The sequence below is a fragment of the Lagopus leucura genome, unplaced genomic scaffold (assembly GCF_019238085.1).
Source record: "Lagopus leucura isolate 7727_CA_CO unplaced genomic scaffold, USGS_WTPT01 Super-Scaffold_760, whole genome shotgun sequence".
Lineage (NCBI taxonomy): Eukaryota > Metazoa > Chordata > Aves > Galliformes > Phasianidae > Lagopus > Lagopus leucura.
In genome coordinates this window covers 3,904,771-3,929,202 of record NW_024962257.1, presented here as the reverse complement: position 1 = coordinate 3,929,202, position 24,432 = coordinate 3,904,771, and the positions used below count along the sequence as shown (strand labels likewise).

At 44.8% G+C, this 24,432-nt stretch overlaps 1 protein-coding gene across 1 annotated transcript in view; it reads right to left on the bottom strand.

Annotated features, from left to right (window-relative positions):
* Nucleotides 1-1,997: 1,997 nt before the first annotated feature.
* The window catches only part of FOXK1 (forkhead box K1), a 42,472-nt gene continuing 20,037 nt past the window's right edge, over nucleotides 1,998-24,432 (bottom strand). The window contains exons 2-9 of the mRNA XM_042864329.1: nucleotides 21,899-22,096; nucleotides 12,381-12,537; nucleotides 11,020-11,166; nucleotides 9,106-9,299; nucleotides 7,838-8,004; nucleotides 6,864-7,148; nucleotides 5,289-5,513; nucleotides 1,998-3,024 (exon numbers count right to left, since the gene is read on the bottom strand). Of these exons, the coding sequence (XP_042720263.1) occupies nucleotides 2,804-3,024; nucleotides 5,289-5,513; nucleotides 6,864-7,148; nucleotides 7,838-8,004; nucleotides 9,106-9,299; nucleotides 11,020-11,166; nucleotides 12,381-12,537; nucleotides 21,899-22,096 (1,594 nt within the window). The 3' untranslated portion in view covers nucleotides 1,998-2,803. The remainder of the gene's footprint in view (nucleotides 3,025-5,288; nucleotides 5,514-6,863; nucleotides 7,149-7,837; nucleotides 8,005-9,105; nucleotides 9,300-11,019; nucleotides 11,167-12,380; nucleotides 12,538-21,898; nucleotides 22,097-24,432) is intronic.

The window sequence follows — 24,432 nt, the reverse complement described above, 5'->3', positions numbered from 1 at the left end:
CCCCACCAAAGCTCTCTCAGCAGCATTGTAACACAGAAATCCCAATGGGCTGAAGCATGAGATCCAGGCACCTCCAGCAGATGGCTGAACAGATCAGAGAGATTTGCTTGTGGCCAACTTGCACTTAAACCACAAGGCGCTCTGAGCCACACAAGGAAGACTGAGAAAGCATTGTTCTGTTCCAAATGCAGAGGAGGCAAATCTATGGAGTCGACCTGAGGACAGACTTAGAAGTATCACTGAAATAGCAGCTGGTTTACAAGAACACCACAGTTCAGCTGATGTATTGCTACGGTGCTGGACTAGCATAGAGAAGTCTCAGTCCCAATGACTTAGAACTTCTAAAAGGAAAGGAGCAATAAAGAAACATTTTGCCACAGAAGTTTGGCAGCTTCAGACAGTGCTCTGCTGGTTGTTCATCTTGAGCTGACTCACCCAACGTGCTGGAAAATCAAAGACTGCTTCAGCACAGCTCTCTAGTCTCAGGGCTGTTTCAGAGGTGTGCCTGGATCTAAACAGCATTCATCTGAATGTGGCGATTAATTACGGACGCGCTATGCTGCACTCTCCCTCGTAGCTTCTTCCTTGAAGCCCATTTTATTGAATTCTGCCTTGAAAAGGCTACAGAGAAAACAGAGCTGATGTGTCTCTTTTCCAGTCTGCTGCACCTAGTCCTCCTGACAGGAAACATAACGGCTAGAGGTTGGCCTGCTTCAATTACTTTGTGGGCTGGAACAATCCTCCACAAGAATAATTTCCAAGTACTAAAACACAGCCTAATAACTTGGCACTGAAGGCACACAAATTACGAAGGCCTAGCTGTATAGAAATGAACTGTCCCAAATACTTTTGCAGGCCCATGACTGTAGACTGTGACCACAAATCATGAGACCACAACATTCTTTCTTACTTTCAGAAATATTTCTCACAAAACAATTGGCTTGAGAATAAAATGCACTTGGGTTTTATTCAAGTGGTGGGACAGAGCTATTGAATAGGATTTGGCAAACAGAAAGGAAACCTAGAAGGGAACAAGTGATGCTAGATGCTACTGCGTGGATTTTCTCTCCCTCTTCAAATTTCATCAGACATAAATTGCTGTGGTTTAACCTTCCAAAGCCATCAACCCCATCCCCGTTAAGTCACTCTTGCCATTAATAAAGCCATAACATTTTGTAAGTTACAGAGTCTCTGCTGTGTTGCCAGAAGACAAATCAACCAAGGGGATCACACACAAGTGTAAAGCTGAAAGGGTCAGCTGGAGCTCTGCAGAAGCTGATTCCTTTGCCAGTCACAGGTTCCACACACAGCCACTTCTCCACTCAAGTCTGCTTTGCTTGTAAGATGTACTACATGAAGAGCCTGGAATACAGTTTAAATAATTCCTCCTTCTACTGGCCAACTCAAACAGTCTACAAGGTAGGGCAGACAGGAGATGGAGCTGAAGAATGAAAGGAAGCCTCTGATTTCCTTTTGGAAAACCTGTTTAATACCTCCAGTGACTCTTAAACATGGAAAAGAAAAGGTCTCTTTTGCCTTGGTCTCTGCACACAGAATTTCCACTAAATGCTGTGTGAGCTCTGGTGCCTCTCACACTTGCCCTTAATCTTTCTCTCAGAAAAATAACAAAGCAGCATTGCTATCAGCCTCTTCCACCCATGGGAGAGAGTTGGAGACAGATTCCTACCCAGCTCTGGCATCCTGAACATCAGCCATCTAGCTGAGGATGCCACTGCCAGTCAAGATGAAGGCAGACCACTTCAGTGCAGGAGACCAGGCAACGTTTTCTTAGGTTTATGGGGACCAGTGGCTTTGATACCTTTGATGTGCAGTGCTAATTTGAACAGACCCTGGTGCTGGAGAGCACAGTATGTGATCACAAAAATAATACCAAAAACACATACAACCTCTGAGACACCCTTCCCCACACAATCCTCAGACGTTAAGATACTTGGGATGTTGTCCAAAGCAAGTGATGAATAACTGTAAGAAGTCACTGAAGGTACAAAACCTTTTAATATCTTTACAGGAACCAAATTAACACAGTTCCTCTGTCATCTCATTCTCCCTCAGAGGAAATGGAGAGAAATTGCATCTGGAAATCCAGGAGGTTGAGCTCTGCAACTCTTCCTCCTGAATCTCCTCATAAATAAACATTCATTAATACTCAGATTTTTTCTGTTTTAGAAAAAAAATTAATCTGCCTTTTCCTTTAAGCTTGGTACCATGTTTCTTTAATGCTGTTGTTGTGAGATACTGCACTCATTTTTCAGTATTTAACTGCCTTAGCTGGCCTTTTAAAAATGGTCCTACATTTCAAAGCTCGGAGAAGCGCAGTATTAAGGCATTTCCAGGGAGCAGAATGTATTTGTGTTACATTCCTTTAGATGCTGAACTGCAAATCCCATCCCCTTGGAGCCAAAAGGGGAAAATACAGTTAAAAAAAAAAATCCCAGCAGTCATACAATCAGTTGTCTGTATTTTTTTTTTTTTTCTTTTTCTTTTTTTTGGAATCTTTAAAAAACAAAGAAGAAAAAAAAGGAAAAAATATCCCATAGGTAAAGACAGAACAGAGTTCCAGGTACGGGTGCTCGGGAGGGGTTTTCCATTCTTGTCTTTTTGGCACCTTGTGATTCTAACAGCTGTTGACCTCCCATTTTTTAAAAAATCTGCCTTTAAAATGAGCTCTGTTTGCTATGTTTAGAGCTGTTACAGTTGTGGTTTGTTTTCTTTCAAAGCTGCGTTAGGGGCTGCTGCCATCCCATGCCCACCCCACACCACTCCAGCTCCTCCCACCGGTTCTTCATTCACTGGTTGCCTGTCCTTGTGGCACTGTAGATGTGATGACTCCAGTCGGGGCCTGGACTGCTCCGCTGGACTCTTCTATCCGGGGTCTTTTGACTTCAGGTTCACTGGAGGAGGCTGCTGCTGTCTCTTCAGTCCCTGTCTCACATACCCGGCTGACTACAACAGGAGTGGATGAGCTGGCCTGGGCTGCGAGAAGCTGCAAAGGATTTGTAAGAGCTGGGAAGTGAAAGAAAAGAGAATCAGTGTGGTAAGCAATGCAAGTGTTTGTCATTCCAGAAAACAAAACCACCACAGTCAAATGCAGCACCTCGGCACGCATTCAAACTGTGCTCCAAACCATTTTGTAAGGCTTGTTGGCCTCCTTTCTCTCTCCCCCCCACAACAATCCCAGTTTTATGCAAGTTCACCAAACTGGTAATAACCTCTTTCAACAGTGAACTTCCTTTTTGTTTTTTTCTTCCACTCCATTGTCAAACACAGCATTAACACTGGAATATTCACCTCCAGAAAATCAATTCTCTGCCAGAATCACAGCACACCTCTTGGAGAGGCAGTTCTCTAGCTACCTAAAATCATACCTTCTTGCAAGCTACAACATGAGTGTTGCACCTCTGGTATTGAGGGTTCTCCTTATCCCATCTGAGACTGCCAAAAAGACAGCTGGGGCAGAGCTTGCACAGTAAGAGCAACCAGTCTGCTGGGACACTGGATTACAATCCAAATATTGACTGCATTGATGTCCTGCTCGTCAAAGGGGCAGGAAGGTTTTACAGCTTACACCAAACAATCTAATGTGTTCCCACTAGAACTGGAATCCAAACTTTGGAATTTCTGGCTCCCCTATACTGTACTTCAGTACTGACTAAAGTCTCCTATCCTCCCATTAATAAAAGTGGTGAGAAAAAAAAGACTATATACATAGCAGCTCTGCGTAAAAACGTCTACAATTCCTAGTTCCAGACAAAGAGTGTGCTCACACACTGCCTTTGGCACACATCACCACTTGGAAAACAAAACAAACGCAGGTTTTGGACTCTGCATCAATAAGAAAAGCAGCCAAAGGGGACTCAGGAGACAGCACATCCTCTGCCCTGCAGACTGACTTGCAAAGGATGGAATAACAGAACATTATGGTGCGCTCACTGCTACGTGCATCAAAAAGAAGCCTTAAGATAAATAAACAAAGGAAACAGAACAAAGGTCCTCAAAACCCAGAGATTTCTGCCAAGGCATGGGAAGAAAGCTACACAGTATCAAGAGGATGAAAGAGAGAAATAGGATAAGGATGTGGGCAGAGACTACAACTTAGTGACTGACAAAGTACCTAAGCCCTGCAGCTGAAGAGAAACTGACTTTGTACAGATGAGTCAAGAGATTGAGGCTCCATTTTGTTAACTAGAAAATTCACTATGTATTACAAAAAACCTAAACCCTTAGACACAACTGGAATACTTCTATCATAATGAGAGAGCTAGAAAAATAACTTGCTGAGATCAGAATATCTTGACATAAATGCAAAATAAAAACTGACTCTACATTATACAACACTACTGCAGGGTAGTAAGAACTGCCACCTGCTTTATGTGATCTTTGCTGCATAAAAATCTTATTGCTATTAATTTCTCATTGCTCCAATAAGATTCTGGCAATTCCAAGTGCAAGCCACACTTTCTGCCTTAGAAAATTCTGTAAAAGATTCCTATTCTGCTTTAAAGAAGTCACCAAAACTTCACCAGTGCCCTTCATTTCTAACTCCCTGTAAGCATCAGCTTGGGCCAGCAGAGATCTTAGCATCTCATTGACAGGGGCAGCAAGAAGCCTGGATGTTACCACCCTCAGTCATCATCCTTAACTGCACAAAACCTGAGGTGCTGAGCAAGCACAAAAAGAAACTGCCAAGACACAGCTAGCAAGAAATTTTAAAAATCAGGGTTGACAAATGACTACAACACATCCTGTATACAAACAGCCCTACGTTCATTCACCTGATGAAATGCATCTTATTTCTCCCAGTCTCTAAGACCCGAAGAAGGGAAAGTATGTTATTTTCTTAATGCTCTATGGAGCCATATTTCACAAGATCTAAAGAGCACCGCTGGAATTTTATTATTTGGCATGCTGAAAGCAAAGGCTATTTGTCAGAGGAAAATAAATGAAGAAGCAGAGGCTTAATGAAAGAATCACTAACACTTTCAACTAGGAACCTCCAAAAGTGTAAGTAGCAATACGTGCATAGGCAAGGGCAAAGAGAAATTGGACTTCCCTGAAACAGAATTAGGTAGCAAAACTTATCCATCAAGGAGACCTGAGCAAACACAGGCAGACTGTATCTATCACTGACATTTGCAACCACAGAAGTTGCTAAGTTTATAACCTTTGGCACCGACCACGTGGAATAACTTGCATAACTAAGAAGAGAAAGACCTCCTCGCTTGACAACTGAACTGCAAAGCTTGGAGAGCAATCAAAACAAAGCCTACCATAAGCACTGCCGGTGATGCTGTTGGTGGGGACAGCATGCTTGCCGTTCTGGGTGACCGCCCGCACGGGGAGCTGATGCTGCCCAATGGTCACTGGAGCTGCCTGCTGAAGGATCGTGACGGTCTGTCCTGGAACACCCTGTGCCATTTGGCTGGCAACTGTCTGAATAACACGGCTGGCGGTGGGTATTGTGGCAAACGCGATCGTTGGCTTTTCATCCATACCTGCTTGGAGAGCAGAACAGACAGCAATTATGTAGCACCCAGCTGGTCTAGGAGCAGGCTTTCTTCTCATTAACGCTGTCGCAGTAATGCATACCCTGGGCTTACAAATGTTTAAATACCTCAGCACCACAAAGTCACTTGCCTTTGATGTGTCTTATAATGTTTATACGGTGGAAATGGAAAGCACTGCTTCACAGGTTTTCAGCTTAGTCACAATAGTAACATATTTGGGCTCCAAGGAGCTCAGGATTCCTGGAGGCCTAACCCTGTGAGAATTGCTTTAGGCAAGACCAGGCTGTATATACACATTTTCTGTGGGTTGCCTCATACCATGTAGTCAGCTCTGAGAAGGTAATGACTCACTTACCTGCTCACTGCAAACAGGGACATAAGAACAGGGCATATCAGTCTCTGAAATGCTCTTTTTGAAGCTTATCAGAAGCCAGGGATGAATATTTGAAAACATTAAGTTATGCGTAATTACTCTAAACATATTAAGAACTTTTTTTTTTTTAAACAGCATAAGCCACCCAGCCAAAAAAAAAATTAGGACTGTAAATCAGACGGACCATAAGCATTAAGCAGAGAGCTGCAGAAAGAATGACTGGAAGCAAGAGCAGAAAAGGCAAGGAAAGCTTGGAGATTAGGAAGGAAGAGGTTACAAGTGGAAATAAAATGGACAAATAGGGAAAGAACAAACGACAGCAAGAACTAGTGAATGAAAGAAGGGAGCAGGTGACAGGCAGCTGCAACTGTGCTTCAGCAACATGAACAGGATATAGATAGGAATTTCCAGAGAATGTGAATGAAATTCAAACATAATAACCAGTGCTAAAACAAAAAAAGCCAATGATCTTGGTACTGCTGTAGAGGAGGCCTTTGTTGTAACTGGTATTTGAAAGTTGCTTTCATGACGTACCACCTACAAGGTCCAGCTTTCCCCTAGGAAACTGAGCTGGCAGAATAGAAACACTGTCATTTACTGACGAGGCCATCCTGAAGCTTCAGCCCATCTCTCATGCCATCAAGCAGCATACATTCCCATGCCATGCCCAGCAGAATAACACACACACATAATATCGATACAGGGGCTAACAAATATTTAAAGCACTTCATGTTTTTTCAATCTTCACAGCCTATTAGATTTGCTCTCCAAAGATGACAAGGGAACACAGTACTCCTGCTCAATGGTGGAAACATCAGCCTGACGAACTCCTACTCACGTTTATCTAGACAAGCACCTTTCATTAAGGGCTAAGCACCCAGTGAGTGAAACTGATGTCTGATTCTCCCCCACACTCCAAGCCTGCTTGATTTATTAGTGAAGTAGCAAGAGAAGTGACAAGCTACCTCGGTGGTCACCAGCTAAGTCCAACACTGCTCCTGCAGCTTCATGAGCTCCTCCTGCTGTGCCCTGATTTGTGAGGATGTATCCGTTTGCAGAGTTTGCAGAGGAGGTCACAACTCGAACCATTGTAACAGTGGGAGCTTGTTGAACGACGTGAATTGCATGACACGAAGGCTGTTGAGAAGTCACTATTGATGCTGGCATGTATGCAACTGGTTTTGCCACCAGAGTAGATGGCCGAGGAGGAGGAACAGCCATAATCACTGGCTGGGCACTGACTGGAGATCCTAAAGAGAAAACAGAAACATGCACAAATAGAAGACGTTAAAAAACACAGAAAAAAGCTTCTACATGTTTTACCTGTACACTTCCTGTATCTGCAGTATTTAATCCTTCAACAGAGGCAAGATGTGAGGGAAGGTAAAAAAAATTTTTGAAAACGTCACCTCCAGTCTTTTATTTACTAACATACAAAGACCAAAATTGACATTTTAGCACTGCTTTGTGAACAAATAACATGATAGACCCCCAAACATGAGGCTTTACATAATGAGCTTTGCCTTCCAACTAACTTCAACAGGAACACCAAGGCCTATTACAGCTGACAAGCAGGTACTTACCTGGGCTAGTATTATCAAGGCTCTGGCCACAGCACCATGGAGCTCTGCACAGGCAAGATGATCTTACCATGGAGCCTTGAAAATTACTGAGTAAGCTATGCACTGCCATGGCTACTCTGCTATGAGTTCCTTAGAGACACGTAGATTAAGGTTTGCTCATGTGTTTCTATACATTCCTTTACCTCCTGCCCCTTCGTACAAAGGCTAATTAGAAGTTGCACATGCGTCACCAGTCTCTAACAAAGTCCAAGACTTAAATCCTCCTCCAACAGACTGGCAGGAACATTCCTGCAGCGTTCCCAGCATAGCACTCAGCACAGTGGAAAGTCACCTGCTGTGAAACAAGAGCTACTCACCAGGTGCACTCTGTGAATACCGATACTCCGGAACTGAGGCTAATTTTGACCCAAAGTCGTGATCGTGTGGAATGGGTGAGCCTTCCCTTGACAGGCACTCTGGAGTCTGTAGGCCACTAGAGTGAGGGGACAGCAGGCCAGGGTGAGTTGGGGAGGCTGGAGCACTCCTGGAACACCAGAACACAGTGTTGGCAGGTGTAGATGTATTTTGACCACAAGACAGCAGCAGAGACCAAGCTTTGTCTCCATCAGAAGAAAGATAGCTATTCTCCCACATTACTTACCCACTGTAGTCTTGCTGGGAAAAGCTGAAAGGCGCACAGTAACCCCACTAACACTCTAGCACCAAATACAGTCACATTATTCCTGGCTGATGGCAACTGGACACTTCAGAGTGTGGTTACCGTTTCAGGACTAACTGCTGACAGAGAAGCTGAACGTGCCTCACATTCAGACCAGTTTTGCAGTTTCAGGCCATTCTCAAAGGATGTTTGTCAGTGTTTGAGAGAGTAGGAGAAAAATGCACAGTAGATGTAAGTGGCCAGACCCATACGCACTCAGCTGAGCTGTTGCTACTCCTTTCTCAACCACTTTGTTCCCACTTCGGGTCCCACATGGCCACTAAATGCATAAGGAACTCAAACACGGATCTGCTAATCAGCTGAAAAATCTCTCCTTGTTTTCCTCCATCTTAGACAGAAGGAATGTGAGGAGGAGTGCTACACGATGCTGCTCCAGCTAGAGCTACACTGCATTAAGCCCACAGGGACAGGGCTCAGAGAAAGCTGTTGCTGCACACAGCTCCTCTCAGCAGCCCCACCACTGGCTGGAGCACTTACACAGAACAGCCCCCACTGCTTATAGCCACAGTCAGCATGATGTTCCCTATAAGAGAGAGCTTTAAATACCACAAAAGTTATTCCCACTGTGATCTAATCCACATATAAACACAGCTTTCCCAAAATTAAAGACTGGCATCTGGAAACATTTACTGTTTTGAATTTCTTTGAAATGCTACCAAAGCAGATACGTTATTTGATGCATTTGTACTTGGGTTCAGCTTTTTTTTTTTTTTTTTTTTTCCCCTCTTTTTTTTTTAAACACTTAAAGTCAGAACAATTTTCAGATTATGCCCCAGGACTACTTAATTATATTACCATTCCAAAAGCTATAAGCAGAATTAAAGTTTGCTCACTGTACTTCAGGAGCAGGTTGGTTGTTCTCTTTGTAATGAGTTCAGCATGGAGATTAGAGGGCAGTGATGTTACCTGGAGGAGAGAGGCCCAAAAGGTGTTCGGAAGCAGGACACTCCTCTTTGCCTTCTTTTTCTAAATGCTTGCTCTACAAGTTTAGCTTCAGAGGCGGGGTCAATCCGCCAAAAGGAGCCCTTTCCAGGTTCCTCCTGGGAGCGTGGGACTTTAATAAAGTAACGGTTCAAGGAGAGGTTGTGCCGAATGGAATTCTGCAGGAAGCACAAGAATGAGGTGATTATTTCACCGTGAGGAAGCCGGTAACAAAGGCAAACTGATTTTGCCACACAACTTGGAAAAATAAGATCTATGCTGCCCAAAACAGTGCTGAAGACAGAAACAAGTCACTTAACTCATGGAGCTCCGAAATCACAGGAGAAATGCAAGAGAAAACCTGGGGAAATTAGTGAGACACGGAGCTCCTACTAGCCATACAGAAATGTGGGTTTGCTCAGTACTATACAATCACTTGAATATACCTGGAGTCAGCAAGTACAGTAGCTTTTGCTATGGAAAAGAATGAAAGCAGAGCTTTTGCTGAGGCAGGGGGAAAGCAGTGTAAACCACATCAGAATTCTCTCAAGGCAGGTTGTATTCAAGGCAAGACGAAGAAACTGTTTGAGCTTGTGCTAACTGCTTACCTGCAAACGATCACTGGGATGCCCAAACATGCCCTAAAGGACACTGCATCTCATGGTAATTGTAATGTAGGCCAGACAGCTATCTGAGAAGAATCCATTATTGATGCAGCACTAGTCTAGCACCATAAGCTCTCCAGATGTTGGCAGGACTAATTATCCTTGTCATTGACAAAGCCCACCTGAGCAGGTTTAACATTGCCTTTTGGACCAGGGAAAGGCTCAGCAAGCCCAAGTATTCATAAGCTCTTTTCTCTTCCACTTTCATGACAGAACAGGAGCTTCTGCAGTTGCCTTAGACAAGCCCTTCACGAGAAAAGCCTTAAAGTGGTACTGGTCAGCTAGAAAAAGGCAACTTCACCCTTTTCTGAAATGCAGCTGTCTTTAAGGCAGGATGCAGCAACTGCTTCAAGGAGCACAGCTCTGCTGAGCAGGTTAAGGCAGGAAGTGAATACCACAATTAATTAGAGCTGTGGGGAAAAGCCAGGGAGGCTGAACATATCAATTCCAAATGTACTCAAAGAGCACCAAGCCATGCTGCTCCTGCCAGCAGAACACAATGAAATCAGCAGCTGCAAGAGTCTTTCCAGCTGCATTGGTGTGTTATATTCGAATGACAACACCCATTTCAGAGGTGTGATGCCAAGAACAAGCCTGAAAGCAGGTGGAGCTGTGGTTTCTGAGACTTTGAAAGCAGCCCTCAAGTTGAACATTTAAGTCTGATTTAGCATGTGTTAACTACATGCAAGCTCTCCTGCGAAGCTGGTCAGATTTCCTTTCATACCACATGAGGAGCTTTGAGCCTGTGCTTTCCAAGTTCCTATTCTGAGATTCAACCCTGGAAACTCTGATTTAGGCAATGCAGTAGAATAAACTGGGAAAAGAAAACACCTGTGATGATTTAAGGCTGTATTACGATTTAAAAACAGGATTTCAGTGTTTGGGCATTTGTTTGGACAGATCACTCCAGAGAAAGACACAGGTAACTATCTGGGCAAGGGTGTTACTGAGGGTAAGGACGTGGAAAAATAAAGAAACAAACAAAAGTGAAAGACAGATGATTGGAATCAAAATCGTTTCAGAAAACAACCCACTGGTAACACTACATCACCCTAGAAAGTATTTACAAAAGATAATTGCCCACAAGCAAATTAGCTAGCTTATGTTACACAAATTCATTCTGGGAACAGTCAAAGCAGCTCCATTCTCAGTGCCCCAAAACTTTATTAAATGTATTTCAAAGCAGATAAGACCTGTCAAAGTAGTTTAAAAACTTGTCATATCAAGAACTCACCTGCCAGCCTTTGTCAGCAGTCCTGTAGTATGGATAATGCTTGGTAATGTGGGCATAGATTCCACTTAGTGTTAATTGCCTGTCTGGTGCTGAAGATATAGCCTGCACAATTAGCTGAGCATAAGAGTAGGGTGGCTTGGACTCATCCTAAGAAAAAGTATGAAAGTTTAGTTATTTCCTACACTAGAATTCATCAACAACCCCAAGTAATAAAAGCACGTTCGGCAGTAGTTTCACAGATGCAAACAGAGCACAAGGATGGGCAATTAAAAGCATCATCTCTTTCACCCCCCCACCACAGCACAAGTATCTGTGTACAAACAGAACTAGAGGACTAAACCAGATCAAGGTATCTTGGCATCCTGTACCCTCCACCCCCCCAACACACACAAAAAGGGTAACTTTAACCTGCCTCCATTCTCCACTGGATTTGTGATGTGCTTATATTGGCACAAGGAACAGAACAAGGATGAGTAATTGTAAGCAAAGAGTTACAGGGTGTAGGACACATTCACTGCTCTCAGTGTTCATGAAATTGAAGCCTTCAATCCCACTCAGCTACAACTAAAGCTTTGCCAGGCTCATGCAAGTATGCTAACCAGCTCCCCTCCTAGCAACAAGCCCAATATGAAACTTAATTCTGTTCCTTCTATCTCCAGCAGGTTTAGTTTCATTCTAGGAACTTTAATTCATTTGCAGATCTCGTATTCCTACATTAGTCCATCAACAACAGCCTTTCTTGTCTCAAGGGAGAATCAAATATACAAGTCGTCATCTAGTGTTGTGCTTCTCCACCCAATCTCAAATGAGGTGGTTTTGAATCTACACCTTTAACTTTGATCTGAAGATCAGCTCACCAACATGAAAAGTTATCAATTTAACTCAGTTATTTTTTAATCTAAATTTCATTGCTGCTCTCCTCGTTTAATGCTTGTTTGACAGGCATGTGTTTGTTTTGAAAGCTGACTGCACATTTCTCATAGCAAGGATCCAGTTTCTCCCCCTGCTTCCCTTTTCCTCAGATGTGTTTTGCAAAATACCATTAATTAAAAGGAGAAATCAAGACTGAATTCTAATGCTCCTCTATATGGGTTCTTGATTTATCAAACAAGCAAGACAGAGTATTCCTGCTCAACCCTTTTAATGAATGGCTTGCACGCATTTCAGACAGCCAAGCAAGCAGATTCATCATCTAGCACAAGATGCTGCTGCTTTGAAGCCATGGTCTCCAAACCCTGGAGGATAACACACACAGCACCCTCATGGCAGAGGATATTCTTAGACCCGTTCAACTACACTCAACACTTCCAGGTCTTAAGCTTCCCAACGAGCACGGCTGGGTAAGTAATGTTTCTCTGAACCTTTGGGCTGTCCCCGCCAGATGCATCTGCCTGCTGTTCTGATGCTGCTTTTGCTGCATACTCTGCTGCCAGCTGCAGATCCGAGGTAATGTTGTGAACAAAACGATATCCTGAGGATCCAGCACCGCGTGGACTGGCCGGGCAAGAGTTGGGTACACTGAAAAGGCAAAGAGAAAGTAAATTTGTGTATTTATTCACAAGATGCCCAGTTCTTAATTCCCAGATACCAAAAGGATCTCAAGCCACAGAGAAGCATCACTCGCTGGATTCATTTTTGCCCTTGGGGCTTATCCAAGGCACAGAAAGATGGAAAATAAATACAAATCACACGTAATCGAAGATGAAACTGAAATTCCTACAAGTCCTCATACACAAACACACACCTGCACTTTCTACAATCACAAGAGAACAGTCTCAAAGCACTGAATGGTTTCTCTGTATGCAGGACTTAGAAAAACACATGCACTGTAATGGGAAGGAGTAACGACAGAAATAACTGGCTGGTGAAACCTATGAGAACACCATCACTCTCCTTTTGATGTAGGCAATGTTTACTCCGTTTTCCTTACGGACAGGGGCTATGCACTTCTATTGTATTGTAGCTAAAATACTCAGCTCAGACACCTGCCATGAGGGCCCCTGTGGAACACAAACCATCTTTAGAAGATCAGACACAATGCCACGATTAGTGCTCCATGGCAGGAGGCAGCTATTTCCCTGATTCACAAGCACACAAGTGTAGCTATCAATAGAGAGCTGCAATCACTTCTATACAGTGTGAAGGCAACTCATCAGCTTTGGCAAGCATGGGGAAGGGACATTTAGAACCTAAGGATTACCACGAGATGGCATTACAGGAACACCTACAGAGATGGAAAACCGTGCTGAAGCTGATAAAAAGCTACAAACAAGTAAAAGATCACTGTAATTTACAGCACCGCTCAGACACACAGAAGTGAGTGCTCCAAGATGAGAACTAATCAGAGAGACATGTCTGAGGATCACACATCTGAGATTGGTAGCACACGGAGACCAGGAGGAAAGGGATGAGGTGGAAACCCGAAGGTCTGAAGTTTCCCTTTTCCATCTCTCCATTGTTCTGTGTTGCCCTGCATGGAGGGAAAGGCAGAGGGGTGGCTAAATTCCAGGTTTACACAGTGTCTGCTGCATAAGAGCAGAGAAACAATGAACAAAACAATACACAGGAGATATACACAGCAAAACAAGCAGATCAAATTGTATGAAAAGATGCAAAACGAAGCCCGTTGCTGGGAATCAGAGGGTGGTAGAACTGGCATCAACAATCCTCTTTCCAGGAAATGCCCAACAGCAGTGTGAGCCCTGACAGAAATAAAAGCAGTAACTGATACCCAGCACTGGGCTCAGTGCTGTAAGGAAAACAGAACACAGTCCATTCCTCAATAAGGTGATGCTATCTAAAGAGCATTCCCACGCATGTGTGTGGATGGATAGGACGTGGTGAGACACCCCTCGTTTGCTCAATGGGCAACACCTCCAGAGCAAAAGCAAGCTGACAGGAAAGAATGAGTGTTCCCTAACACAGCCCACTCTGTAAGCTGAGAAGTGCTGCTTCTCGTCGCAATATCTTCGCAAACGGCTGCAATGCTGAGCTCAGCACAACCAAGACTGCTTCTTTTTAAAAGTGGATCACAGGATTGGAGGGGAAAGCAGGGGGAAAGGGAAAAGAAAACAAAACATCCCAACCACAGCGAATCCCTGTAACAGGGAACACAGATTCACTCCTCTCCCAGCCAGGACTGAGCCATACAAACCACTGCACAGGGCTCAGTAATGCCTCCAGCGCCTGCTGACAACCTTTATTGATGGGCTCAAACATAAATCTGTCTTTGCAAGAGATAAAGGCACTTTTTACCTAGTTCTGAAAGAAGCAGAGAGCTGTTTGTGCTGGAAAATGAACCCAAAATTTGCTCTTCTTTGCTCTGAGCCCACTCTGCAAGTGGATAATGCTTCAGCACAGAAGTACTCCTGATGCCTCAGTCTACACGCACAGAGCTGGTTTGAATTTAATTATTCTGCTGTCACTTCTCAAAAGCTTCTCCATGCACACACTGCTTCTATTGTGCAGATAATTACAAATGAAAGTAATTTTCATACATGAAGCAACGACAAATCAAAAACACAGCAATTCTTTTTATCTTGGTGTTTGGCACACGAGCAATTATTGTAACACACAGACTAAGATGGGAATAGGATGAAACAGTTTGCTGGTTTGTTCTTCATTTGCAGAATTACATTAACAGCAAGCCACAAACAGCAGCTAAAGCTTAGGTCAAGGATATGGAAGAGAGAAGTCCTCCAGAAAATCACACACCTCAGGGCCATATGCCTGCCTTCCTCATCAGCTCTCTTTTGCTTTTAAACTACTGAAGCTTCAAAAACTGTCCCATGCAGTTCAGATGCAGGAATTGATTCAATTCTTCAAGATAGTAAAGAAAATAGTCCCATTTTTACTATTCACATTTGGGCTGCTGCAGCTGATAATGAGCTTTAAGCACAACTCGTTGCTTTAAATAAATATGTGAATGAAAAACCTCTCCCCTTGCAGGGCTATCATTCTAATGAGTGCTGACGAAGCCCCTCCAACCAAAGTGCTGTTAACTTTCTGAGCCTGGTAGGTCCCTGATGAAGCAGCCACGGCAGTATCTGAAGACTTGGGAGAAGCACTGTTCTTTCACCACAACAGAACTTCCATCCAGGCAGAGCTGCCTCCTTTCAGCCTGGGTCTGTTATCAATTCAAGAGATGTGGATAGAGAACAAACAACATGAACCTTAAGCCCCTTCACTCATGGCAGGGTGAAACATTGCCAAGTGTTCAAGCTCTCAGTCAATCATCAGTGAGCTCTTAAAGGGGAAAAAAAAAGAGCTGACAACTGAAATGACAACAAGGTGACAGTCTGCTCCCCCCATACAAACACAGGACAGAAGGAGTGGAGAAACAGTTTTACTAAAAATACCCCTTCTGAGGATTAAGTTCAAATTAAACTTCAGTGCAGGTGAAAGAAAACAAGCAAACACAATGCAGTGACATCATTTGCCTGGAGTTCCTGGAATTCTGCTCACCGCCCAGAGCAGGAGCTGCCCAGGGACATTCGCCTGCATTCACACCTCCTTATAACAAATATGAAGCAAAGAAAGAAGAAAAGCTTTTCCCTACAAATATCTGTTTGTGCTATAAAATCAAGTGTGGGGAAAGTGGTTATGATTTGCTGGATATTAATACTGCATCAATACTCGAAGAGATGGAATCCGTTCTAATACTATAGACTTCTACTGGGTAAAGCTACAGCTGGGTATGCACCCCAGCTTACTGCTGTGACCCAGGCACACTGTCCATGCAAACACTCTTTAGCTTGCAAGCAATATAATATAATATAATAACTTGCTTTAAGCTTGTATGTTACAGAAGAGGGCGTTTTGGAGAGGAAGCATGTGTCTCTCAACGGCATACAAAACAACACGTAATCACACCAGCTGCATTTGCTCAGTGTGATCCCTGTGACACCATGGTTAATGCCTCTACACTCAGATTCACCAAGGATTCAGGGTCTTGAAACTGTTACTGCAGGCAGTCAGTGGGCTCGAGCTCCCAAAGCACTGCACTGAGACCCAGCTTTAGACCAGACTACAGCCACATGCTGAATCACAGTGGTCCTTTGCAGCATGTTTTCCATTTAAAACTTGACCTTTGGTTTGTAAGGTCAGAAAGACAAGGGTTGAACACAGTCTCTGTGATAAACTCACCCGTGTAACAGGCAAGTGTGCCTTTTAAACTCAAAGCTTACAGCTGGCTATAGAGAATGTGGCATCTTACAGCATCATGATTCACTTCTGACTCCTGCCATCAAGAATCTAGCCTCTAAAGTTCATAGCACTCTTCTGCAATGAAAAAGCCTTCAGATAGATACCAGCTACTGGAGAAGTACAACTCACTGCACTGCTGCTGGAATGCTCCAGATTGGTGTGCTTTAACTAAAGAATAAAGGAGTGCAAAACTAGGGTGTACTGTTGTGCACATGGTGTGACGACAGCATGCTGCTCTCTCATCTCCTTACAAACAAACTCACAATACAACAGGATCAGAAAAGGTACTGACTGGAGTAGGCAGGATGATCAAAGATAGGGAACTGATTCTGAGCACGAGTTAGCATCATTGCATGCTTTCCTACATCACCCCAAAGAGGCAGAATCCTGGGCTAGGTGGTCTGTTACCTGAATGCACGCAATGACTTACGTAGAGATCTCCAGCTTGTCCCAGTTTAACAATATTTCTCAGATAGGGGGTGGGCAATAAATGGTTAAATGATTTATTTATAGTCACACAAGTCCACAAGCAAGCTGGGAACAGAAACACTCCCAAATTCCAGTGCCAATTTCCCCAGAAGGAGAGGCAGTAAGAGAATGCGGGAAAACTGCCCTGTTACTTCATTCCATTCTCCCTCAAGAAAGGTGTCTGTAGGGCTCAAGGTACAGGAGCTCAACTGAAGCCAGGTGTGTGCATGAAGCACTCCCTGCCTGTGACCAGGAGGAAGCGTTACCTGCGAGTGCACATGAAGCTGTTCACCTGAGCAGGAGGTGCCTTGCTAAAGAGCAGGGAAAACCTCCTGTGGTTTAGGATATGGCACATGGCAGTCTTTGCAAAATGCCCAAATAAACACTTCTGAAGCACGTACAGATGTAGTAGCAGTGCTAAGAGTAACCACCAGTATAAAGATCGCCATCTGAACAAATGTTTTTCTTTTCTTAAGTCCCAATTCCACTACAAAGGAAGAATCCCCATTTCTTAACAAGATCTTCTCCAGTCTCCTCCCCAAATGCAAAGGGAAGGCATTTTCCTGCACACATAGACTACAGTTAGAGAAATGCCACATATCTCAGCCTATTCCTATATTCCATTTCAAGCACACGGGATACCAAAAGACACAGGGATTTTTTCCTCTCCACGTGTACCAGGCAGGAATCAGGTCAAAGTACAGCACTGCAGCTTGCGAAACGAGCATTTCCACCAGACACCAATCAGAACCCATGGGTGCAAATCCTCTGCCGCTCTCCTTCCCCAGCCCAGCCCCAAAAATGCAACTCAAAGAACAGCAAGTCCTTGCATGTTGCCTGTTTCAAACAGGTTTCAGAAACAATCCCCGGTGGTGAGGCTGCCAAACAGAGTTGGATTTTGATGTGAAAGGAGAAATCTGAGAGCTACTCTGCCTCATGCTGGAAATAAAAAATGACCCAAAGCTGTTGAACAAGCCACAGCGAGAAAGTTATCTATCCACAGAAGTTCAAATTGTTTATACTTGTCTCTGCTCCAGTGGTCCCCCCGTTAGCAAGGAAGTGAGCTCACTCCATCTGTGGATTCAGTGCACGTTTCACAGCAGCGTCGAGCAGGGGAAGGGAAAAGGAAGTGCTCGTGTAGCTGTGACATACGCACCCTTTCCTCCAGCACATGGCTTGGCACTGCTCCACCAGCACATGGTCCATTATCTGAAATAAACATGCGTAGGAGCTCCCAAGCCTGCTATAGATTGTTGTGTTGCTTCTGGGATGTACATGCAGCGTGCTAGCTGGCCTGTGGCTGGGAGACGAGGGCGATTAGAAATAATCACCGTTCTGTCCAATGGTGGGAGGGACCAGAGCCTGAATCCAGGAAGCAATGGATAACCGAGACAATGCAAAGAGCCTGCAAAAAGCCTGCCTTGGAGCTCTTCACTTACGTGGCTCACAGTGCTGCAGACAGGAGGAAAGGCCAATATTTACGCATCCTGCTCCACAGCAGGCATATAACCACTGAAATCAGGGTTCATCCAGCTCATCTCATGCCTTTAGAGAACCATGCAAGTCCCTATCAAAACCCAAGTGTTCCGAAATGGTGTTGTCATGTAACACAGCACACAGGACTGCACGTGAGTGTTCCCTCCTACCACCTTACACTCCCATGCTGCTTTACAGAATAAAAGCCCAATACATAATTTACCTACTACATGCTCTTGGAAAGTAGTTACGACACCACATGTGCATAAAAAGCAGGCAATGAATTTAAATGACCTGTTAAAGACCACAACACACATTGGTGGCTTAGCTGACAGAACTGCAGCTCCTCTGAATAACCCACAAGCAGAGCATGCAGCTGAACTGATTGCCTAGTGGAAAGGGGGAAAAAAGCAGTAAGGTTGAAAAATGTGCAACTTCTAGAACTGTAACAGTTCAGCTGACACCTTCTGTTTTGCTAATCAAACCTACAAAAAAAGCACAGAAGGATGGCAACTGCTCGATCTATTGGTCTCATTCATTTCACTGCAGACCAGGTATTGATCACTCTAGCAGTGCCTGACCGTGGGTGGCACATTAAGTATCAACAGTTCTCTAAAACAGAAGGCTGGGGTCAGTCCACACACAGATGTACCAGGCACTTCTCAAGCAGCAGTTGGAGGAAGAGCCCTGTGAGAAATGTCAGAGGGCTTTTTTATGATTTATTTTTTTACTGATGAAGACTGTATATGTAAGTGAGATAGCCATGCCCTTCCAGTGAAGTACAACACAAAGTGTTCAACCCCACAGCCACCCCTGTATAGAGATAAGCCAGCAGAAGCAGCAGCTGTGAAATGTGAACAACGATGCTGAGCTCCGCAGTGCAGCAGCTTGAATTTCCTTGTTGTAGCACTACTTTCTCAGATGCTTTCTGCACAGGTGAAGAGCTTCAAGTCATCAGTAAGGGTGTCACCAAAAGAGGGTTTTCCAAATGCAAGCACAGAATCTTTAAGCTGTGCACTGAAAGGACTTTCAGTCCTTGACTTCTGAAACTCATAGTAAGCATCAGATATATTTCCCAGCATGCAGAGGTGAATTTAGCCAAGCTACAGAAGGCTTTCAGACAGCTTTTCAGAGCTTTGAATCTACTGAGAAGAGAACTGTGCCTGAATCCAGGTGCTCTGCCCTTTCCTATGATGCCTGAAGTGGACAAACTGCTTCTACTTGGTTCTCACAGCCACAGCAGCCTTTCTTTTTCAGAGTATGTAAGTTTGTGTTTGTTTGCTTGTTTTTCCAACAGATTTTTGAACTCAGAGCAGGAAGAAATAAGCCATGTCTGTGTGCCAGCCTCACTGAGTGTGCTGCCAGCCAATATTTTCCCTTAAAGCTGTACAACAGCATCGAAAACATCTGCAAGCAGCCTCTCCTGGAGATAAAACTGCCTTGCAAAGGAAACAGTGGAAACATGTCTCCCCAGGAGTGAGCAAGAATCTTGCTTTGCAAAGCTGCTGAGGGTGGCAGGTTGGGTTTTGTTTAACTAAAGCTCACTCCCTCTCTAGGCGGTGCGCTCTGCAGAGGGAAAATAAATAGGCTGGAAAAAAACAGAGCGGCTCGCAGGGGGGGAATCTGCAGGGAAGCAAAGCTGCAATGTAAACAGGGAACAGAACGGCGGTCAGGAGGGCAGGGCTGGCGCTGGGAGCACAGTGCCTGGTGCAGGAGTGCAGTACGGCCCTGGCCACACAGGGTGGAGGCAGGAAGAGGGGCTGGGAGCTGTTTTCCAAAAAGGAAATTTCACCCAGCCAACGATTTCCAAACTGCAATAATTTTCCATGGGCCAATCAGGGAGGAGCAAGGCAAACACACCAAATTAGGAAAGTAAATACTAGAAGGGGGAAAGGGAGGAGGAGGAGGAGGAAAGCAGAGCCGGTGGAAACGCCTCCAGACACTGTCAGGGAATGGGGTCCTGGGCTGAGCCCCTGTGGCCCTGGGGAAGGGGCAGAGGGCACTGTGTGAAGGCTGTGTGCTGATACAAGGATACCAAGAGAGCAGTTTGCTGCTATGGGAGACCGATGGCAGAGCTCACACTGATGTGCTGCACCAACAGTGCTCCCTTTCTGAGAGCCAAGAACCCAAATCCTGTCCCAGAGCGTGGCTGCAGGGCAAGAGAGCTGCAAGACCCCGCAGAGGGAGAGGAGAAGGCTGCAGGGGCCCAATGAGGATGTTTACAAACGTGTCAGTCCCTCCTCTGTAAGAGGAACTCAGAAATGAAAAGGAATTTGGCAAGCGAAACCTCAGATGTCTTTTGAGGTTTTCTGAAGCCTCTGCTGGGTTTGCTTCTGCTCAAGACAAACGGATGCAATCATTAATCATCCTCAGTAAACACTCCGTTAGGGGCCGAGCACAATTCAACACCACTATTTCCACTTTCTCCTTATGCAAAAGAAACATTCTCCAGGAGTCAAATATCAGTCGCAGGCATATGCCAGAGTCAAAGATACAGCCCCTGCGAGTAACAGAAACCACACCATGCTGCACACGATGACTGAATGGAAACTAACTCCCATATGCTGGCAGAGAAACCATCCCCCTCCCCTCCCAGCAACAAGCTTCATCTAAAAAGAGAAGGTTAAATATAAACCCAAAGCAATGCCTGAACAGAGGGCTGAAACCACAGCCACCTCCAGCTCCCTCTTTCTAGAGTATCTGCACTGCACATCTGTGCAGCTCTGCAAGCGGGGAAAAACCCAAACAAGCAAATGCCTCCAGACCCATGCAAAACCTGCCTGGCTCTATTGTGACACTGAAGTCATTCTCAGTAGTATAAATTTGAATACTACTTGCTGAATGAGTGCTAGCTGACAGGAGATGTTTGTGTACTGCAGCTTGTTACAAAGCTATGGACAAGAAAACAAAGCGAAGGCTGTCTGTCACTATTCCCAGGTGCACTCTGATATTCGGAGGCTGCACTTTAAAAACTGTAACACATCACCCTGTAACATGAACACACCTTACTATAGTTAGCAAGTAAGTTTCACTACATTTTAAGTGTTAAATGAGATCACTGCAAGAACATAACATCAACTCCTTACTGAGAAAGAAGTAGGGAATTCAAGTCAGTAACATGACATTCAGGTTATTTCTCTCACACATTCTTGAATCAGATGATTTACCAAACAGGATACTTGCACAGATGAACACTGAAATTGCTACAGCCCCTCAGCACGTGGTCAGCATCCTTCCCATTTCCTTCTATTGCCAGGAAAGCACATGCCAGTGGCCACCCTTGTCCCCAGCTCCAGATAACACGGCACCACCCAGCAACAACGGAATATTATGGAGATAAAAATAAAACCAGCCGTCCTAACAGAGACCATTTGCTTGCTTTCTTTTCTCCATATATATCAGTAGTTCTGGAGAGATCGTTCTAATTCCATAGCCAAAGATAGACTAACAGCTCCACGCTGTGAAACCAATGCTCGAGGGCAGCCCCCCACCCTTTGAGCTCTCAGACAAAACCACGCATCCAGGCTGTGAAGATTTTAACTGTCCTTCATAATGCTGAACTTCAGATATTTAACCAGTTGTTTTTAATGGGGCACACCACGCATCGGGGATATCAGATAAGCAGCATAAAGCTGATAGACACTGGTAGGAGAAGAGAGACAGAGCTTCCAGAAAGCACAAAGGAAAACAAAAAGAACCACAGCATCACTGGGGATAATTATCATCTCACCTGATTGTGCCAGTGGGGGATGGGAGGGGGCTGACCACACTGCGGAGATCCGGCTCCGGGATGTGGATCTTCAGAGGAGAAATTTGAGGGTAAAGAGGCCGAAGGGGAGGCGACGAAGCTTCCTCTTTTACTTCTTCTTTGTGGTATAAAGATGTGAACTGGATCTTTATAACCGTGCTAGGGAATCGGAAAGTACATCTGTGCAGGAAAAAAAGAAAAAGGGAAAGCCACTGTCACACAAGATGTTGAACATTCTAAGTGTTTTTATATGCAATTACTGAAAAATTACTCCATTCACAGCACAAAAACCCACCGCTCTCTCTCCAGCATCTCTCAGTTCTGAGCCCCAAGCAGGAATTGCTCATCCTTCACAAATCACTGCATAGGTATCACTGGGATTTCAGGTGCGGGCTGGAGGTTTGGGCAGACTGAATGATTTCCCCAAGGTCACGTATCCCATCAATGACTACACGTGATGTAGAAATAAAATGACATACTTCTGGGCTCCTGCTATATCAAGGACTAGAAATCATCTTTTATTAGCTCAATGCACATACCTCAGAAAGGTACGAGTTACTTGAAAGTATGAAGACCATAAGCAACAGGGAGCATTAAGCCATAAAGACCAGAGAGCAACAGACAGCATCCTCTACACACTGTACAGCCAAAACACACTGTTATCTCTGCACATGATGCTGAAGGATCATCTAGCAGGTTTCAGATTGAACACCACATATTCAGGAGCACCCCCCTTTAGGCAGCATGGTTTATAACTAAAAGTCAGAACAGGGCCTTTGTAAGGAAATAAGACCCCATAGGCTTGCAAAGAACATTGATTTCTGAATTGTTACTTTAAAAAAATAAAAAGAAGTTGCACATTTACATGAGGCTACATCCAGCCTTCAAGAAACAATGTGGAAATTCAAAAGCCAACAAGGACTGATGTTTCCCATACTCGAACAGAAAGCTTTCCAATTCATAGTGCCTACAATAGGCTCAGGGCTGTAAAAGCGAGTGCGCTGCAATTCTACTCACCGTGCTTCAATTAAACAATGATGTGCAATCAATAGAAGCCTTCCAGGGATCATTTCACTGATACTAAGGTTAAAGAAGCAGGAAATAAAAACCAGGTTTTATCCTGGGAAAGGCCAGCAGAGCACAGCAGCTGTGCTGGCCTCCAGCATCACGTCTGTAGAAGGAAATGAAGGGACTTGGGTGGTGCTGCTCCAGCACTGAGCGCTGCTGTGAGCTGAACATTAATTCTTTTCACCCATTCGTTATTAGATCCTGAATGGTGACAGAACCAGGTGGTAGGCAAGCAGGTCAGTAGTTGTGACTGAGTCATCTCAACACTGCTACTGATAGAAATGCAGGGCAACAACCCCACTGCTGCTCTACAAACGCTCCCTGCTCTTCGCGCCACATAATCCAGCTCTGCTGTAAGGTAATGTTCAGAAACCTGCTACAAAATGTGCAAAATTGTCATTCTGGCATAGGAAGCTCATTCCCATCTCATCCCAAAGAAGCTGGCTCAGCATTTTGCAACATGGAATCATGACGGCTTTGCTGCATCCAGTGGGAGTTTACACTGCCTCTCATTCATTTCAAAGGTCCCACCACCTGTGCTCGTTAATACATTAAATGAGAACATCATTGCTGGCAATGCAGTCTCATCATGTTTATCCAGCTCTTCTAACCACTGTTCCCAGCAGGCTCCATACACGAGTGCAATTCAGAGTGGCAGTGGCCCTGCAGTGCACACCAGCAGCACGCACACAGCTACTGAGATGAGCCTGAATCAGGCCCAGGGAAACACCAGACTGGATTTTAAGCTTTTGTTCTGTTGCAGGGATTTGCTTGTAGAAAGAGTGAGGAGTACATACATTTACACTGAGCAACTCATGGACTAAGGCTCAGTACAAAGCTTCCTTGTTTCTCAAGTGTTCACTAGGAAAAGTCAAGCTTTCTCTGGGGGGGTTCTGTGCTGCAGTGCCAGGTACCCAGCATTTGAGCCCAGGATGGATCAGGCCATGTGTAACAGTGCTCCACACAGCCCTGGCCTGCTGCTGATCTCAGTGGTTCTCAGTGCAGAGCCTCCAGGTAGCTGTGCAGCACTGCCCAGGCTGCCAGTTCATAAGCACAGGCAATCTGCACAGAGCTAACATTTAGTTTTTCTAAAGTCATAAGCCAAGCTGAAATTGGAAGCCTGAACTAACGCAGTAAACGTGTGCCAAGAGGCCGGCCTGCCTCGCTGTGCTGTTCCTCAGGTCCTCCCAACACGACTGGATTCAGACACGTGATTTACCCGCACTGCAATGGGGGGGAAGGAACAGAGGGGCTGGGCTGGCTGCAATCACATTGCTACAGATAGGGACTGGAGCAGAACCCAGCACACACTGCTAGCTGTAAGGCATTCTGCTAGCTAGCATGCATGTGGCCACTATGCAAGGACCGTTACAGCAACCACGGCCATGCAACAAGCAGGGACAGCCTCTGCACGGCCCCTGAGCTGCCTCCATCAGCACATCCTCACC